A 20,535-nucleotide genomic window follows, 5' to 3' on the forward strand; every position below is an offset into this window, starting at 1 on the left:
TGAAAATTATTTTTAATTGATTTTTTATGAGATATTTTATTATTTTTAAAATTTTCAGAAAAAATATTTTTAAAGGTAATTTAATAATTTTTTAAATTTATTTATTTTAAATTTTTTAAAGTTATTTTTTGTTTGATTTTGAATCCAAAATTCAAATAAAAGAAATTTTTTTTTAAATTTTTAAAAAATTTTCAGAAAAAAAAATTAAAGGTAATTAAATATTTTTTAAATATTTTTTTTTCTATTTAACAGTTTTGATTATTTTAATTTTAATTTAAAAATTAATTTTTTTTTTAGATTTAAAGATTAATAATTTTTCAGCCAAAAATAAAATCTTGAAAAAAAGTGATTTTTTTTATTATTTTAATATTAATGTTTAGTTGTTTTTAAATAAAAAAAAAATAATAAAAAAAATAAATAAAATAATTAAATAAATAAATTAAATAAATAAATTTAATTTTTTTTTTATTAATTTTTTGAATAAAAAATTTAAGGTTATTAAAAGTTATTTTTTTAGATTTTTAAAATATTAAAGCCAAATAAATAAGCTTAAAAAAGGAAAAAAGTGAAAAATGAAATAAAATTGATTTTTGATACAAATTTTAAACTTTATTCAAATAGTAAATAATTTAAAAAAAATTTTAATTAATTTTTTTAATTATTTTTTAAAAAAATTTTTAATTATTTTTTTTAATTATTTGAAGAAAAATTTTAATTTTTTTTCGTTTAACAATTTTTTCAGTAAATTTTCGATGATGTAAAAAACTGAGGTAAGATTTCAAGTTTATGTTTGAAATTCAAAAATTTTTAACTATATTTCTCTTAATTTTCAGATTTTTTCGAACTTAAAAATCATTTCCAATTAATCCAAACCAAGCAAATGTCATTTTCATATAAGAAAATGTCAACAAAACTTCTTTTTCAGTTCAAATTGTCAAAAAAATTAAAGCAACGATCTCCCATCCCTTCGACTCACTTCCAAATCGTTCGAATATCGATCAACTTCACTTTGGCAACAACTGCTTTAACAAACACAAATATTCCGTATACGCCAAGTTCCGTCGATACAGCGAACACCATCGTCATCATCATCGTACACAGAGAGATATAAATATATTTTTCCTCTCTACGTTACATTTCGAGCCGCTGCTGTGTCGCTGCCAACCAACCTAGCGAGTGTTTCAGTACGTTGTCGAACGACACAGCAGCAAGCGGCAAACGAAATTCACGAAAAATAATAATAATAATATAATATTCGAACGGAGCCGTAATATTTCGAACAACAACAGCAGCAGCAAGACAACAACTTGATGTGATGTGCTCTACTCTGTATACAGTACAGAGCTGTATGGACATGTGTGTGTATGTGTTATATACAGAAATTATCATCTGCGTATATAGAATTGCTTGGTAGGTATATTTTGTTGGTCGATGGCGCGGCGTGCACGAAGCTACGTAGGTAGATGATTCAAAGCTATTGTTGTTGGTATATATTGCATACCTATCTCTATCTAACCTTTTACAGACGGTGATTAATGAAAGAAACTTGTTTTGGGTTCTGAGCTGAACCGAAAGCGATTCGAACAAAACAACTCGACGATCGAACAAAAATTCAAACTTTATCCGCCAGATGTTGTTAATAAAAATAGAGATCGCGTCGCTCGCTCTGAACAGGAAGGTCAAACTTCCCCTTGTTTCGTTCTATTTTAAGAATTTATAAATAAGTTTTTTTTCTTTTCAAAAAGAAAATTTTTCCTCCAAAGAGCTAAGAGCTGTATTTCTGAACTGTAGGCAAAAGCAACATTATATTTTATATATCAGCAGATTCAGATAGGTATGGAGTTGTTGTTGTTGTTATTGCTGCTATATGCCGTGAAGTGAAGTAGGTAGGCAGTATACAGCAAAAATTTAACAGCGGCAAGCAGCAGCCTTGCATGGCTGAAAGCGTACATAAGCATATTGGTACATAAAGTATATTGGGTTCAAGCTTTGGATATATTTTTTTTTCGTGTGTTTGTTTGTGAACGCCAGAGACTATGGAGATGGAAAGAGACACACTCTAAAGGTCTCTTTTAGGACTTTTTTTTAAATTTTGTCCAAAAGATACCTTTTAGAAAATGTCGAAGCTTCATGAATCTTGAAATGTTTGAATGAAACGTTCGCGACAAGTTTCTACTATTTTATTTCTCATCAACGAAAAAAAATCAATTTAAGATCGATATTTTTTTGAACTAAAAGTTTTGAAATACTTCAAAACTTTTAAATTCAAAAAAATGATCGATCTACTAACGGTCACTTGTATGTTGATGCGAAATAAAATAGTAGAAACTTGTCGCGAACGTGATTCATTCAAACACATTTCAAGATTCGCATATGTAAACGATCGTTCGATTTGAATACCAAAGGATGTTTGAATCATCAACGTTTTTTTGAAAAATCGTTTCGTCGTCGCTGTGACAATCAAAAGGAAAAGAAACGAAAAAGCGACGTTTTTTTGTGTGATTCTCTATGAATAACGCACAAGAAAATCAACACACGAGTTTTTCCAACTTATTATTATCATCATCCATGCAAACAAACACACTTCTCATTTCTTCTTCTTCTTCTGCGGACAGTCACATATTATGCACACACTTTTGTCGATGATGATGACGATGACGACGTTCGTTGAACAACAAGACGACGAAGAAGAAGTAGAAGGAAAAAAAAAGTGACTTGTATAGAGAGACTTCAAGTTTTTATTTTTATCCGCGCGCGGCATTGTACGCAAGTTTCTAACAAAAAAAAAACTCACAAAATATGAACATAAGCAAATCAAGTAAAACAAAAATGTTGTACAGGGTGCGTAAATGAATTTTAATCCGTTCGATTTTCGTTGAAATGACATGACACCCCTACTGACAAAATTTCATTAATTTTTTCGAAATTTACTACAACTTGGTAGTATAGTGTTAGATTAAAAGTGAACATGAGGGTGTTTAGTATTTTTTGCATTGGTCCCTACCAAAAATTTTCACACTTCCTGTACGAATGTACGAACGACATTTTCTTCCCCAATACATATTGATATTTTCGCCATGGTACACAATTCTTATTAGAAGTTTCGGCGAAAATGCAGAGGGCTCAAATATAAACAACATCAACAAGAGTGAGGGGTGAATGTGCAAGGTTCACGTGTTCACTTTGCTCTTAGTTGATTACTTTTTTTTTTAGCGGATGACGCATTATATGGGAGCTATTTTCTTCTTCTTCTTTTATTTTTGTCTATTGTTACTTTTGTCGCATCTCAGGGGAGCGTGTCAAAGAGAAAATATGACAAAGGTTCAAGTTGAGACTGCAAAAAAAAAACAAAAGAGGTCAGCAGACTTGAAGAGTTAAATCCCATTTTAACGAGCAATCGTCTGTAAAAATCATTATGCCTACTTTTGATTCATTTTGTTGCTATCTATCCAAAGAAACTTGTAAATTTCCTCTTCTCATCGAACAATATTGGCAGAAATTTCTCCGAAAAAAATTTCCATCCGTAGCTCGAGTGCTTTCAATTAAAAAAGCTGGATTTACAGATAATTTTTCGATTCAGTTGCGCTCAAATAAATTGGAATTTCCATTTCAGAGGAAAATTCAAACTCCCCGCAAAATGTCATCTCGAAGTTTTTCAAGACTTTTAACGGTTTTTTTTTGCTGGCATATCCTTCAACCTTGCAGCTAGCTACAAAACAGCAAAGCATGCTTGCATCATAAAGGTTTTTTTTTTTTGTGCTTTGCTTGTTATTATGCGAGTGTAGCAGCAGCAGCGACAGAGAGAATAGGCTGAAAGTCACCACTTCACAATCAATGTGAAATATACAGAAAATTTTGTGCTGTGTATGCTTGTTGTTCCAATATTATTTTATACGTGAGCGCTCTATGTATATATAACGTGCTGTATATTATATATGTAGTCGAGATATGTACACTCTCGAATCGAAATGATGAGCAGGGATGTGAAATGGGCGAAATTTGATGGAAGGTTTTTATGGCAAAAATTTCAGAATTCAATTGAAAATTGCTTTTGAGGTAAGCTTTTTTTGTTTTATAATAGACTTTTAATTAACATTTTTTTAATTGTTTTAGAAATTATTTAAGGTAAGTTTCATTTTAGACATTTTTTAAATTTTATCTTTTCAGGAGAAGAAGAATTTTAGAAGTTTTTAATGAATTCCATCCATATATTTTAAAATTAACTTTTATTTAATTTTTCTTGATTTTCAGGAAATTTTAAAGGTAAATTTATTTCAGAAAACTTAACAAATTTCAACTTTTTTTCAGGTTCTTATTTTAACAAAGAAACCCTTATAGAAGAAGTTTTTAATGAATATTATCCATTCGACTCTCAAGTTCAAGTTTCTTTAAAAATTTATGAGAAAATATTTTAAAATTAATTTTTTCTTCATTTTCAGGAAATTTTAAAGGTAAGTTTATTTTATACAATTTATCAAATTTCAACTTTTTTCCAGGTTCTTATTTTAACAAATAAACCCTTACAGAAGTTTTTAATGAATTTCATCAATTTGTCTCTCAAGTTAAAGTTTCTTTCAAAAATTTGTGAGAAAATATTTTTTACAAAAATATCAGAAGCCATGGAGAAAACTAATATCTAACAAAAAATATCAAATTATTGTAAGAACATTGAACGACATGTCAGACCAAGGAATAATACAAGGATCTTGATACAAGAACTGAACCAATAAAAAAGCAATATCTTGAGTATAATAAGCTAAACTAACAATTCAGGAAGGGACCAAAATCATCATTCAACAAATGAGCAAAGGAGCTTCAAAAAGATTTTAACAAGTCTTCTTAAGACTTTAACATGAAACTTATTGAGTCTCTAAACATTTAAAACAGAATTGTAAGTTAATGAAATCAAAGCTTCCAATATCAAATCATATCAGCGTTCAATTTTTTTTGTGAATCAACTTAAATTTGACTTAAACCAACAAAAATTCAAAGTTTTTAAGAAACTCGTGAATTAACTGCTGAAAGATTTTAAATTTTTCTTTCAAAAGTACTTCACGGAATAAAAAATTAAATTTTTAACTCAAATTTAAAAAAAATCTCGACAAAAAAACGAACAAAAAATTCAATTTCCATCCCTGCCCAGTTGAAACGTTTGCGCTCATGCAACTCTGAGGAATCTGTACGACACAGACTATTATTTGATCATTCACATGAACTGAGCAGTACAGCACGTACGACAGATATACGTCGAATTCGTAGAAAACACGATGGTGTTGGTTTGTTATACACACTGTTACGCATACACTGGCAGCTTAATGTTAAAATATTAGAGGACAAAGAAAAAAGTTTGAACACAGGGTGTTTCGAATTTTTACTAAAAATCATTCATTTTGCCTAAATATCTTTTTCATTTTCGATTTTTCTCGAAAAATTCGAAATTTTTAAAAATTATTTTTTAAAATTTTCATTGATAATCGAGAAAGATGCAACTTTTGCGTCATTCCGTGTGATATGAACTGAATTTTATACTCTGTACCGTAGCACGTATCTACGACGACGTTGTTGGGCTTGTTTTATAACCGAACGTCATACAATACAATTTATATATAGAATTCAATGTTTTCTGCTTTAACAAACTTAAAGCATTCGAATTTAATCATATGAAGCAGGGCATTTGGCGTGAGGTTCATTTGCGCCATTTTCCTCCTGTTCGATCGTTTCATGACAGAAAATGATCACAAAAAAACTCGATTGGATCAAAGTTGCTGTAAATGACTTTTTTTTTGCGGGCAATCTGAATGAAATGAGAGTTTTAAATAAAAAAAAAATGAAGTAAAATAAAACTTTAAGGAAAAAGTTAGAATGTTGTTGTGTATTATCTCACTGCCTTTGTTGAATGACTGCCACATTATTGCTCGTTCTGTACTCGTGTAGCAGCAAAGAGAGATATTTTGTGACTCAGAAAACAACGCAAATCATAGATAGACGACACAAGACATGGCTCGATGCTCGAAGGGGTCCGTAACTGGGGATTAATTTAAAATTCTCGAATCCTTTGTGTCGATATTTGAGTCATTTTTGAAGCTCCGTGGCATGAGATATTCCCTCCGTCGACCAAAACGAAACAAATATGAGGCAAAGTAGAAACCTTTTGCCTCGAAAATGTTACTTTTCTGAAATTTTTGCTGTCTGTCGATGGAAGCTATGGCAAAGTAAAGTTGCTGTACCTACACTTTTATACTCGACTCAACTTATGAAACGTTTTGCCGTGATATTGCTTGTTGTTGTTGAAATACACGTCGTTTTGTTATACGACGACGACGACGTCGACCAGCAAATGAACGAACGAACGGTTATAAGTTGTTGAAGCAAATATTTATGAAAAAAAAATATCATCATCGTGCTTGCTCGCTGGCTCGTTGTCTCGCAAGGCAATGGTGTTGTTTAAAATATTTATGAAATTTGCAACGCTGAAAATTTATTCATAATCTAGGACAAGACACGGAGATTTTCTTTTGCACTCGAATCTTGAATGCTTGTTAATTGATTAGAATTCTCGCGAAAAGACGAATTTTCTTTGAATGGATTCAGGAGAATTTTTTTTAATTTCACAACGACTCAAACGTTTTGTATCGTTTTTCACAAAAGTTTTTTGGGAAATATTTCAAAAAAATAATTTTAATTAATGTTTACATAAAGAAAATTTGAAAACTCGAAAAAAAATTAAAACATAATTTTATAAGAAGAAAAAAATTAAGCTAAATTTCTTCAAAAAGTCTATAATTTTGTTTTTACTAATTATTTTTTTTATTTGTTAATCTGTTTTTTAGAGAAATGAAAAAAAATTACATTTAACATTTTTTCCAATTGGAAATCATTTTATTTTAATCTTTTTTTTTTTTTGGTAAAACCCATTTTAAGATTTGAGTAGATGATTTTTGCATGACTAAACTTAAATACCTGAAAAAGGGACAAATTTTCTTAAAATATTTTACAAAATCTCAAAACCTTTCCATTCATTTGTTTCAAGTCAAAGTAGTAACAAGCTCTTATTTTTTTTTTGTAATATTTCATTTAATTTTTTCTTCAAAATGAGTCATATTCACGACTTAAAAGACGATGTAAGTAAACTTTTATTTCTCAAAAAAAAAAAAATAAATAAATAAAATAAAATAAAATTCTGTTTTTCAGGAATTGGAGATGATTTTTAAGAAACTGTTACGCCGCGATCGTTTGAAATGCAAAGAGGTCTGTAAGAAATGGTACGAGTATTTGGTAAAATCTACTGTTTTTCGTGAGGATCGTACCATCTACTTTAAAAAACAAAGTACGATTGCTGAAATGGTCCCAGTTTTGGAAGCAGCTGGAGGTTCTTTTGAAAAGTTGGTAATCGTTGAATTGAACAAAAATGAAGATTTTGGAGAGTTTGGAAATTGTCTTCGTGACAATGGATTCAAGGAAGTTTGTTTCAAGAGCTTCAATCCAACATATTATGATTTATTGCCAAAATTGACATTTGTTGAATCTTTGTCTATTAAGAGCTACTATTTCCCGAAATTCTGTAAAATTTCATCAAAAAACGTGTATTTCAGAAATCTAAAAAAACTCAGTATTACAATTAAAAAAACTTTATTAGGAAACATGAACCGTATCATCATGAATGAACTTCCTGCATTACGAAAAATGATACCGAAAGAAGTTGTAATAAACTTCAAAGTTCTTCGTCTAACTGAACCAAAATGGTTAAAAAATTTTAACACAACAATGAAAGCTTTTAATGTGAATTTTGAACTAATCAAAGCAGAAGTTATTGGATACTCAAGTTTGAAGAGAGAAAAACTAATGGAGTTTTGTAAATGTGGATTGCAAAAATTCATAATTAGTTGTCCTGAAAGACTATCAATGAAGTTTGAAGAGCTTTTAAATAACATGGAAAACCTTCGAGAGTTGAGGATTTACGGCATTAAGGACTTTTCAATGTTGAGAGAATTGAGTCCGAAAAATTTGGCAAAAATTACTGAATTGCGTATTAGAGATGCGATTTGTAAGTCGAATCATGACAGTTTCAGCTTTCCATCTCTTTTGGAACTCAAAATTGAAAATTGTCAGTGCAAGAAATGCTTTGAAACTATTCTCGATAGTCGTATGCCAAAACTACGAACACTAAAAATCCATAAGCCTCTATGCTGTGTGATATTGCAACAATGGGAGAATTTGGAGTCAGTGGAACTTATTGAGCTAAATGAGTTTGATCTAACTAAAATCTTTCAAAATTGTCTGCCTTCTTTACGAAAATTTTTAGTACTTGAATTTGAACTCGAGACTCTAGAATTGTCAGTTGAAGCCATTAAGAGAATTGACAAGCTTTGTCCAAAACTTGAAACGTTTGAGCTCATAACATACGAATTGCACGACATACAAGTCAACGTTTCTCCATCATTGGAACATTTGGGAAATGCTTTGACAAATGGATTCAAAAATTTGAAAATGTTTAGGGTAATGACAAATTCCATCTATAATCCTTCTGATTATTTATTAACGAAGAAAGATGGAGTTGTAAACTATTGTAATTTCAAAGATGACCTCAATGTAAATAATGCTAAGAGAAGAAGAACCGAAAATTAATGAAACAAAAAAAAGTAGATAAGTTTCGATATTAAAAAAAATATAGTGTTCTCAAATGGATACAAAAATTTGAAATACTTTGAGACAAAAATACAAGATAGTTATTTATATTATAAAACGCCTCGATTAGAATATCCAGCATATTAGGTTTGCTATATGGAAATTAATGGGTCATTTCACAAGGAAAAACGGGAAATCACAACATCGCCAAATTAAAAATCGAAGAAATTTTTCATTTAGAGCATGAAAAAATAAGAAACTTTTGTTCTCGCGAAACTCTCTGGCGGTTGATTTTTTGAGTTCAGTAACAAGATTAGCAAAACGGGGCTTAAAATTCACATTTTTGGGTTATCTGACGCAACAATTCATTTGCGTTTGCATGTTTCATGGAGAAAAATGATGTAGTCGAGACGACAAACAATCCTATTAAAAAAAATTAACATTCAAATTTTGACTTATAATTTTCACTTTTACGAAAAAAGTTTTTTTCGCGAAAAAATTAAATGAATAAAACTTATTAAATAAAAAAATAATCAATCAAAAAATTTTCTCGAATACCTTTCACAAAACTTTGAAATATGTAATTTTTTTTTGATTTATAAGGAATAAAAAAAATTCAAGTGTTTATAAAAAAAAATTGAACTGAAATAAATATATAATTAAAAATATTAAAATGAATAAATTTTATTTTTTTTAAATTATTAAAATAATATTTAATTAATTATTTTAAGTTTTCAGGATTAAATTTTTTAAAATTTATAAAAAATATATAAGAATTTTTAAAATAAAATTCATTTATTTCTAAAATTTAAGTTTAAAATAATTAATAATTAAATAAATAATAATTAATTAAAAAATTGTTGAACTCATTAAACTGCTAAAAAAAGAAATCCTTTATTTTTCAAAAATTAACATAATTTTTTAATGTGTCCTCATTTAAGGACTTGCATTAAATTCTGTTAAAAAAAAATAAAAAATTCCATTCGAAAACCGCCGGTTAATGGTTACTGGTCATGGTTTTAAAATTACACTTTTTTTTCGACATCGCACACACACACACATCATCATCCAAAATATAAATTTATGTACAACTTATTGCAGAAAGTTATGTACTATTTTGGACCTGTGATTAAATAGGGATGACATGAAATTATTTTTTATTTTATTTTTTTAATTTCAATATTGCATAAAATTAAATTAATTGATTTATTAAAAAAAAATTAAAAGTTAAGTAAATTTTAATTATTTCTTTTTAATTTAATTTTTTAAAAATTTTATTAATGAAATTATTTTTATTTTTTAATACTTTAAAAAAAAAAATTGTAAAAAAAAAATTTAAAAAATTGTAAAAAATTTTTAAAAATTGTTTAAAAAATTGTAAAAATATTTAAAAAAAAATTAATTTTTAATTTAAATAATTTTTTTTAAATTTATGTTTATAATTTTTTTAATGAAATTATTTTTTAATACTATAATTAAAAAAAAAAAATTAAAAAAATTGTAAAAATATTAAAAAAAAAATTAATTAAAATTATTTTTTAAAAAAATTTTTAATTTTAGTATTAAAATAAAATATTTAAAAATAAAATAAAATAAAAAAAAATGTTTTTTTTTTAAATAGAATAATTTTTTTTAATATTTATTTTTTCTTAATTTTTTTTCCTGAATTTTCGAATAAAAAAAGAAACTTAAACCCTAATGAGACACATAAATAAATAAATAAATAGGTGTATCGTGTTGTTGTTGTTGTTGTTGTTATGTACTTGCCTTGCGTACACGTTCTCGTTCTATTTAAATGATGTCCTATTATTATTACGTGCGACGCTGTACATAGCTCGAGAGAGAGACGGAATTGTATTTTATTTAAATAAATTCAGTATCACTTGGCCAAAAAACTACATAAATCGATCATATGTTTGGGCTCCATTCGCTCTCGTCAGGTACTTTCCGCTGATAATGGAGACAAAAAATTATCATAATTGTTTTGTTGGCGATGCAATGTTAACTTTTCTGAGTGTCTGAATGCAACTTTGAGCGACAAAAAGTTTCACGAGACGCATTTTCACGAAAGGCAGATAAGAAATTGCGAGCAACGAAGACAACTGAGTGATAAGAGAGACAAAAATAGACTTAAAACTGATGTCTCGTGCTTAGAAATTCATAAATCTTTTATTCACTGCTTCAAAGCGAGTTCCATTAGTTGACTTTTTATCATTTTTTTCAAGTTGAAAATGATTTAAAAAAAATAAAATGACAATTTTGATAAAAATTTTTTTAAAAACTGCGAAAAATAAATTAAAAATTTTTAGACTTTTAATATTTTTTAAGAAAAATTGCATTTTTTATGTTTACAAAATGTTATAAAAAAAAAACAAATTTTAACTTTATTAATAATTTTTTATTATTTTTATTTTAAAAATTTATTTTATTTTAAAATTTTATTTTATTTTAAAATTTTATTTTATTTTAAAATTTTATTTTAAAATTTTATTTTACTTTAAAATTTTATTTTATTTTAAAATTTTATTTTTTTTTAATTTTTAATTTAATTCATAAAATAATTTCAATTTTAATTTACATTTTGGAGCTCAAATTTGGGTCAAAACTTAACGAAATTTTTCGCCCAACTCCAATTTAGTTTTTAATTTATAATATCGCAGAATTGAACTAAATTAAAAATTTAAAAAAATTAAAAATAAAATTTTAAAATAGAAATAATGAAAATTTTTTAAAGAGATTTACCTAACAAAAGACCCTTATTTTATCCTTTTTAGTGCGTTTTTTAAAGCCCTATTTTATACTTTTTAGTTTGTTTTTAAATGTTATATTTTAAGTGTTTTTTTAACAATTTTTTTTAAATATTTTTCTTAAATATTTATTTTTATATTTTTTATATATTTTTTTAATATTTTTTTTATATATTTTTTTAAAAATATACTCAACAATGTTAAATATAGATTTTTTTAACTTGTAACCTTTCAAAATAATACGAGGCTCAAAACATTAATTTTTTTCTAAAATTCTATTAAAATTTTTAAATCATTTAAATAAATTTAAGAAAGAACTATTTTTTTTTCTTACTCTTTTTAATAAAAAATCATAAAATTTATGTAAAAAATTTTAATTTTTATTTTTTAGATTAATTTGAAATTTATCAAAATTTTAAAATAAATTTTTAATAGAAAAATATTATTAATTAAAATAAATGTTCATAAAAATTTAATATTTTTCTTAAATTTAATAATCATTAAAATTAATTTTCATTCAAAATTTTCATATATTTCAAATTTTTATGCTTAACAAATTTTTTCAAAGCAAAAAAACTCCTATGTTCGATTTAAATTTTTTATTCAAAAATATTCTAAAAATCCTTCAATTTTTGTCGAATCTTTAATTTTTTGAACAAAATAATGAAAAAAATTAATATTTTTAAAAAACTGAAAATTTTTAACTTTTTAGTTAATTTTTAACCTCAAAAAAATCAAAATCAACTCTTAACTCATAAATTTCCATCAAAAATTCACTCTCAAATAAAATTAAATTCAGAAAAAAACGAAAACAAGGCGTCTCCATCGATTTGATAAGAACAAACACGCTTCATCATCCATTCCGCGTATATTCTGTGCCTCAAATAGCAAACAATGACGTATTTCTCCATATATCGCTACAGAATTCGTACAACTTGACTTCACATACAGCCAAACACATGACTTGTGTCAACTTTTTTCCTCGCTCACATAATTTTATAAACAAATATTTATTACGAAATGGATTAAATTCTACAAAAATTGTTAAAAGCTGATTTTTTTTTGACATCATCATGACTCGACAAGTGAAAAATTCGACTTAAGGTATTAAATTTCAACAGGATTTCATTACGTAACTAATTTTTTTGTGATTTTTAGGTAAAATTCTCTTCAAATTTGACAAAAATGCGACGCTTGATAAACTTTTTCTTCGGCAAACGCGCTGTTCAAGCACTTCAAAAGGCAAAAGAGACGCCGCCGAAGAAGCAAACTCTGTGGAATCGCATAATGACGAAACATTTGTTGCTTTTTAACACTGTCAGTTCGGGCGGATTGATGCTTTTTGGCGATGTAGCAGCGCAAACGATCGAACAAAGGCTCGGCGAGAAGACAGACGGCTATGATTTGGCTCGCATTGCACGAATGACGATCGTTGGGACGTTTCAAGGCCCGATGCATCACTATTTTTACGGATGGGTCGACAAAATTATGCCGAAAAATGACGGAAAAGAGGTTTTCAAGAAAATTATGTTGGATCAATTTGTTGCATCGCCTCTTTTTATTGTCTCATATTTCTATCCGGCATCGCTGATGGAGGGAATGACGATGAACGAGGCTCACGAAGACTTTCAATCCAAGTTTTGGACCGTTTACAAAGCTGATTGGTAAGATTTTCATTGAAAATTTAAAAAAAAATCAATTTTTTCATGGAAAATTTTACTTTTTTAGGTTAATTTGGCCCCCATGTCAATTCATAAATTTTTATTTCTTGCCGCTGCAGTATCGCGTTCTTTATATTAATGCCATCACGACTTTGTACAACGTCTTTTTGTGTTACGTGAAGCACCAACAGCACAAAAAATCCGACAAATCTAGCTAATTTATTTATTTATACGTTAATGTAGTCCAAAAAAATTTACATTGTTACCTTAAACTAAGCATTAAAGTGTATCTTAAACGAAAAAAAATACATATCAATAAAGAAAAATCGTCAAAAAGTCTCGAAATCGGTCTAATTTGCTGTTTCGCAGGCGTCAACCCAATCATTGTACACATCAACGGGCTCCGAGAGGAAGTTGACTTGCGTTTGAAAGTCTTCCAAGCAAACGCGACACATTATTTTCGCCGAATTTCGACTCTTGTCCCTAAAAAATTAAAAATTTAAATAATTTTTTATTGAAAATTTTTGGGAAAATTAAAAATTTCTTACATTTTAACTTCGCAGGATTTCTCGTGATTGCAGAAAGGGCAGTTAAATTGTTGATCCAAGGGTTCGATAGCTTTGCGCTTTGGAGGAGGCTTACGTTTGGACTTGCGACGACCCATTTTTGTTCCTGTTTCTGCGGTAAATTGATTAAAATTTTATGTTTTTTGTTAGAGACGCGGTTTTTTGTTTATGTTTTTGTGATAAATAAGTTTGAGGAGTGCAAAAATGTTAAAAATTGAATTGAGGAGTACGAAAATGTGAAATAAATTTAACTTTAACGCCCTCTGATGACGGGAATTGACGAAATCTGTTCGCATTTCTGCTAATTCAAGCTTTCAATGAATTAGCATAAAGGTAAAATGGTTGATTTTTTTAGGCTGTTACGAATTTTGAAAATGTTTTCGATTTTCTTTATATCATTTTTTTTAAATAAAAATCTCGATTTTTTTTATATGAGGAAAATCCAAAAATTTACACTGAAACTTCAAATGGCTCCTGTACATCGAAAACGCAAAATTTAGAAAAAGTCCAAAACAAAAGTTGTTTCTAATGTTAAAACCTTCATTTTGAGACGGAGAACGGTAATATAGCTTAATTTTCAAAAATCTGTACATGAGCCCTCATAATAAGAGGATTTTGACTTAAATTTTTTTTCATCAATTTTTTTCCCTAACATCTTTAAATGGCTCCTGTACATCGAAAACGCAAAATTTAGAAAAAGTCCAAAACAAAAGTTGTTTCTAATGTTCAAACCTTCATTTTGAGACGGAGAACGGTAATATAGCTTAATTTTCAAAAATCTGTACATGAGCCCTCATAATAAGAGGATTTTGGCAGAAATTTTTTTTCCTCAATTTTTTTCCCTAACATCTTTAAATGGCTCCTGTACATCGAAAACGCAAAATTTAGAAAAAGTCCAAAACAAAAGTTGTTTCTAACATCAAAACCTTCATTTTGAGACGGAGAACCGTAATCTACAAAAGTTGAAAAAATTTTGAAAAATCGGTATGTGAGCCCTCATAATAAGAGGATTTTGACTGAAATTTTTTTTCATCAATTTTTTTTGCTAACATCTTTAAATGGCTCCTGTACATCGAAAACGCAAAATTTAGAAAAAGTCCAAAACAAAAGTTGTTTCTAATACCAAAACCTTCATTTTGATCTGGAGAACCGTGATCTACAATAGTTGAAAAAATTTTGAAAAATCGGTATGTGAGCCCTCATAATAAGAGGATTTTGACAGAAATTTTTTTTCATCAATTTTTTTTGCTAACATCTTTAAATGGCTCCTGTACATCGAAAACGCAAAATTTAGAAAAAGTCCAAAACAAAAGTTGTTTCTAACATCAAAACCTTCATTTTGAGACGGAGAACCGTGATCTACAAAAGTTGAAAAAATTTTGAAAAATCGGTATGTGAGCCCTCATAATAAGAGGATTTTGACTTAAATTTTTTTTCATCAATTTTTTTCGCTAACATCTTTAAATGGCTCCTGTACATCGAAAACGCAAAATTTAGAAAAAGTCCAAAACAAAAGTTGTTTCTAACATCAAAACCTTCATTTTGAGACGGAGAACCGTGATCTACAAAAGTTGAAAAAATTTTGAAAAATCGGTATGTGAGCCCTCATAATAAGGGGATTTTGACTTAAATTTTTTTTCATCAATTTTTTTCGCTAACATCTTTAAATGGCTCCTGTACATCGAAAACGCAAAATTTAGAAAAAGTCCAAAACAAAAGTTGTTTCTAACATCAAAACCTTCATTTTGAGACGGAGAACCGTGATTTAGCTTAATTTTGAAAAATCGGTATGTGAGCCCTCATAATAAGAGGATTTTGGCAGAATTTTTTTTTCATCAATTTTTTTCGCTAACATCTTTAAATGGCTCCTGTACATCGAAAACGCAAAATTTAGAAAAAGTCCAAAACAAAAGTTGTTTCTAACATCAAAACCTTCATTTTGAGACGGAGAACCGTGATCTAGCTTAATTTTGAAAAATCGGTATGTGAGCCCTCATAATAAGAGGATTTTGACAGAAATTTTTTTTCATCAATTTTTTTCGCTAACATCTTTAAATGGCTCCTGTACATCGAAAACGCAAAATTTAGAAAAAGTCCAAAACAAAAGTTGTTTCTAACATCAAAACCTTCATTTTGAGACGGAGAACCGTAATATAGCTCAATTTTGAAAAATCGGTATGTGAGCCCTCATAATAAGAGGATTTTGACTTAAATTTTTTTTCATCAATTTTTTTCGCTAACATCTTTAAATGGCTCCTGTACATCGAAAACGCAAAATTTAGAAAAAGTCCAAAACAAAAGTTGTTTCTAACATCAAAACCTTCATTTTGAGACGGAGAACCGTGATCTACAAAAGTTGAAAAAATTTTGAAAAATCGGTATGTGAACCCTCATAATAAGAGGATTTTGACTTAAATTTTTTTTCATCAATTTTTTTCGCTAACATCTTTAAATGGCTCCTGTACATCGAAAACGCAAAATTTAGAAAAAGTCCAAAACAAAAGTTGTTTCTAACATCAAAACCTTCATTTTGAGACGGAGAACCGTGATCTAGCTTAATTTTGAAAAATCGGTATGTGAGCCCTCATAATAAGAGGATTTGACTTAAAATTTTTTTCATCAATTTTTTTCGCTAACATCTTTAAATGGCTCCTGTACATCGAAAACGCAAAATTTAGAAAAAGTCCAAAACAAAAGTTGTTTCTAACATCAAAACCTTCATTTTGAGACGGAGAACCGTGATCTAGCTTAATTTTGAAAAATCGGTATGTGAGCCCTCATAATAAGAGGATTTTGGCAGAAATTTTTTTTCATCAATTTTTTTCGCTAACATCTTTAAATGGCTCCTGTACATCGAAAACGCAAAATTTAGAAAAAGTCCAAAACAAAAGTTGTTTCTAACATCAAAACCTTCATTTTGAGACGGAGAACCGTGATCTACAAAAGTTGAAAAAATTTTGAAAAATCGGTATGTGAACCCTCATAATAAGAGGATTTTGACTTAAATTTTTTTTCATCAATTTTTTTCGCTAACATCTTTAAATGGCTCCTGTACATCGAAAACGCAAAATTTAGAAAAAGTCCAAAACAAAAGTTGTTTCTAACATCAAAACCTTCATTTTGAGACGGAGAACCGTGATCTACAAAAGTTGAAAAAATTTTGAAAAATCGGTATGTGAACCCTCATAATAAGAGGATTTTGACTTAAATTTTTTTTCATCAATTTTTTTCGCTAACATCTTTAAATGGCTCCTGTACATCGAAAACGCAAAATTTAGAAAAAGTCCAAAACAAAAGTTGTTTCTAACATCAAAACCTTCATTTTGAGACGGAGAACCGTGATCTAGCTTAATTTTGAAAAATCGGTATGTGAGCCCTCATAATAAGAGGATTTTGACTTAAATTTTTTTTCATCAATTTTTTTCGCTAACATCTTTAAATGGCTCCTGTACATCGAAAACGCAAAATTTAGAAAAAGTCCAAAACAAAAGTTGTTTCTAACATCAAAACCTTCATTTTGAGCTGGAGAACCGTGATCTAGCTTAATTTTGAAAAATCGGTATGTGAGCCCTCATAATAAGAGGATTTTGACTTAAATTTTTTTTCATCAATTTTTTTCGCTAACATCTTTAAATGGCTCCTGTACATCGAAAACGCAAAATTTAGAAAAAGTCCAAAACAAAAGTTGTTTCTAACATCAAAACCTTCATTTTGAGACGGAGAACCGTGATCTACAAAAGTTGAAAAAATTTTGAAAAATCGGTATGTGAACCCTCATAATAAGAGGATTTTGACTTAAATTTTTTTTCATCAATTTTTTTCGCTAACATCTTTAAATGGCTCCTGTACATCGAAAACGCAAAATTTAGAAAAAGTCCAAAACAAAAGTTGTTTCTAACATCAAAACCTTCATTTTGAGACGGAGAACCGTGATCTACAAAAGTTGAAAAAATTTTGAAAAATCGGTATGTGAACCCTCATAATAAGAGGATTTTGACTTAAATTTTTTTTCATCAATTTTTTTCGCTAACATCTCTAAATGGCTCCTGTACATCGAAAACCCAAAATTTAGAAAAAGTCCAAAACAAAAGTTGTTTCTAACATCAAAACCTTCATTTTGAGCTGGAGAACCGTGATCTAGCTTAATTTTGAAAAATCGGTATGTGTGAACTCATAATAAGAGGATTTTGACTTAAATTTTTTTTCATCAATTTTTTTCGCTAACATCTTTAAATGGCTCCTGTACATCGAAAACGCAAAATTTAGAAAAAGTCCAAAACAAAAGTTGTTTCTAACATCAAAACCTTCATTTTGAGACGGAGAACCGTGATCTACAAAAGTTGAAAAAATTTTGAAAAATCGGTATGTGAACCCTCATAATAAGAGGATTTTGACTTAAATTTTTTTTCATCAATTTTTTTCGCTAACATCTTTAAATGGCTCCTGTACATCGAAAACGCAAAATTTAGAAAAAGTCCAAAACAAAAGTTGTTTCTAACATCAAAACCTTCATTTTGAGACGGAGAACCGTGATCTACAAAAGTTGAAAAAATTTTGAAAAATCGGTATGTGAACCCTCATAATAAGAGGATTTTGACTTAAATTTTTTTTCATCAATTTTTTTCGCTAACATCTTTAAATGGCTCCTGTACATCGAAAACGCAAAATTTAGAAAAAGTCCAAAACAAAAGTTGTTTCTAACATCAAAACCTTCATTTTGAGCTGGAGAACCGTGATCTAGCTTAATTTTGAAAAATCGGTATGTGAACCCTCATAATAAGAGGATTTTGACTTAAATTTTTTTTCATCAATTTTTTTCGCTAACATCTTTAAATGGCTCCTGTACATCGAAAACGCAAAATTTAGAAAAAGTCCAAAACAAAAGTTGTTTCTAACATCAAAACCTTCATTTTGAGACGGAGAACCGTGATCTAGCTTGAAAAAATTTTGAAAAATCGGTATATGAGCCCTCATAATAAGAGGATTTTGACTTAAATTTTTTTTCATCAATTTTTTTCGCTAACATCTTTAAATGGCTCCTGTACATCGAAAACGCAAAATTTAGAAAAAGTCCAAAACAAAAGTTGTTTCTAACATCAAAACCTTCATTTTGAGCTGGAGAACCGTGATCTAGCTTAATTTTGAAAAATCGGTATGTGAGCCCTCATAATAAGAGGATTTTGACTTAAATTTTTTTTCATCAATTTTTTTCGCTAACATCTTTAAATGGCTCCTGTACATCGAAAACGCAAAATTTAGAAAAAGTCCAAAACAAAAGTTGTTTCTAACATCAAAACCTTCATTTTGAGACGGAGAACCGTGATCTACAAAAGTTGAAAAAATTTTGAAAAATCGGTATGTGAACCCTCATAATAAGAGGATTTTGACTTAAATTTTTTTTCATCAATTTTTTTCGCTAACATCTTTAAATGGCTCCTGTACATCGAAAACGCAAAATTTAGAAAAAGTCCAAAACAAAAGTTGTTTCTAACATCAAAACCTTCATTTTGAGACGGAGAACCGTGATCTAGCTTAATTTTGAAAAATCGGTATGTGAGCCCTCATAATAAGAGGATTTTGACTTAAATTTTTTTTCATCAATTTTTTTCGCTAACATCTTTAAATGGCTCCTGTACATCGAAAACGCAAAATTTAGAAAAAGTCCAAAACAAAAGTTGTTTCTAACATCAAAACCTTCATTTTGAGACGGAGAACCGTGATCTACAAAAGTTGAAAAAATTTTGAAAAATCGGTATGTGAACCCTCATAATAAGAGGATTTTGACTTAAATTTTTTTTCATCAATTTTTTTCGCTAACATCTTTAAATGGCTCCTGTACATCGAAAACGCAAAATTTAGAAAAAGTCCAAAACAAAAGTTGTTTCTAACATCAAAACCTTCATTTTGAGACGGAGAACCGTGATCTACAAAAGTTGAAAAAATTTTGAAAAATCGGTATGTGAACCCTCATAATAAGAGGATTTTGACTTAAATTTTTTTTCATCAATTTTTTTCGCTAACATCTTTAAATGGCTCCTGTACATCGAAAACGCAAAATTTAGAAAAAGTCCAAAACAAAAGTTGTTTCTAACATCAAAACCTTCATTTTGAGACGGAGAACCGTGATCTACAAAAGTTGAAAAAATTTTGAAAAATCGGTATGTGAACCCTCATAATAAGAGGATTTTGACTTAAATTTTTTTTCATCAATTTTTTTCGCTAACATCTTTAAATGGCTCCTGTACATCGAAAACGCAAAATTTAGAAAAAGTCCAAAACAAAAGTTGTTTCTAACATCAAAACCTTCATTTTGAGCTGGAGAACCGTGATCTACAAAAGTTGAAAAAATTTTGAAAAATCGGTATGTGAGCCCTCATAATAAGAGGATTTTGACTTAAATTTTTTTTTCATCAATTTTTTTCGCTAACATCTTTAAATGGCTCCTGTACATCGAAAACGCAAAATTTAGAAAAAGTCCAAAACAAAAGTTGTTTCTAACATCAAAACCTTCATTTTGAGACGGAGAACCGTGATCTACAAAAGTTGAAAAAATTTTGAAAAATCGGTATGTGAACCCTCATAATAAGAGGATTTTGACTTAAATTTTTTTTCATCAATTTTTTTCGCTAACATCTTTAAATGGCTCCTGTACATCGAAAACGCAAAATTTAGAAAAAGTCCAAAACAAAAGTTGTTTCTAACATCAAAACCTTCATTTTGAGACGGAGAACCGTGATCTACAAAAGTTGAAAAAATTTTGAAAAATCGGTATGTGAACCCTCATAATAAGAGGATTTTGACTTAAATTTTTTTTCATCAATTTTTTTCGCTAACATCTTTAAATGGCTCCTGTACATCGAAAACGCAAAATTTAGAAAAAGTCCAAAACAAAAGTTGTTTCTAACATCAAAACCTTCATTTTGAGACGGAGAACCG

At 28.5% G+C, this 20,535-nt stretch overlaps 2 protein-coding genes across 2 annotated transcripts; one reads left to right on the top strand and one right to left on the bottom strand.

The window, feature by feature from the left end:
• Positions 1-12,316: 12,316 nt before the first annotated feature.
• Positions 12,317-13,251, top strand: LOC134833499 (mpv17-like protein 2). The gene is made up of 3 exons (XM_063847823.1): positions 12,317-12,476; positions 12,531-13,036; positions 13,101-13,251. The coding sequence occupies exons 2-3, from the start codon at positions 12,558-12,560 to the stop codon at positions 13,249-13,251; spliced, it is 630 nt and encodes a 209-aa protein (XP_063703893.1). The 5' UTR covers positions 12,317-12,476; positions 12,531-12,557.
• Positions 13,243-13,794, bottom strand: LOC134833500 (transcription elongation factor 1 homolog). The gene is made up of 2 exons (XM_063847824.1): positions 13,582-13,794; positions 13,243-13,516 (listed from the first exon to the last, which is right to left on the bottom strand). Exons 1-2 carry the CDS (start codon positions 13,695-13,697, stop codon positions 13,384-13,386), a joined length of 249 nt encoding a protein of 82 aa, XP_063703894.1. The 5' UTR covers positions 13,698-13,794; the 3' UTR covers positions 13,243-13,383.
• Positions 13,795-20,535: the final 6,741 nt, after the last annotated feature.

The sequence above is a fragment of the Culicoides brevitarsis genome, chromosome 3 (genome assembly GCF_036172545.1).
Source record: "Culicoides brevitarsis isolate CSIRO-B50_1 chromosome 3, AGI_CSIRO_Cbre_v1, whole genome shotgun sequence".
Taxonomy (NCBI): domain Eukaryota; kingdom Metazoa; phylum Arthropoda; class Insecta; order Diptera; family Ceratopogonidae; genus Culicoides; species Culicoides brevitarsis.

Bases quoted from the DNA above. Each gene is read 5' to 3' on its own strand.
- LOC134833499 (XM_063847823.1), top strand. From the start codon at position 12,558: ATGCGACGCTTGATAAACTTTTTCTTCGGCAAACGCGCTGTTCAAGCA. The intron at 13,037-13,100 runs GTAAGATTTTCA...TTACTTTTTTAG, and splicing joins ACCGTTTACAAAGCTGATTG to GTTAATTTGGCCCCCATGTC.
- LOC134833500 (XM_063847824.1), bottom strand. From the start codon at position 13,697: ATGGGTCGTCGCAAGTCCAAACGTAAGCCTCCTCCAAAGCGCAAAGCT. The intron at 13,517-13,581 runs GTAAGAAATTTT...TTAATTTTTTAG, and splicing joins AAATCCTGCGAAGTTAAAAT to GGACAAGAGTCGAAATTCGG.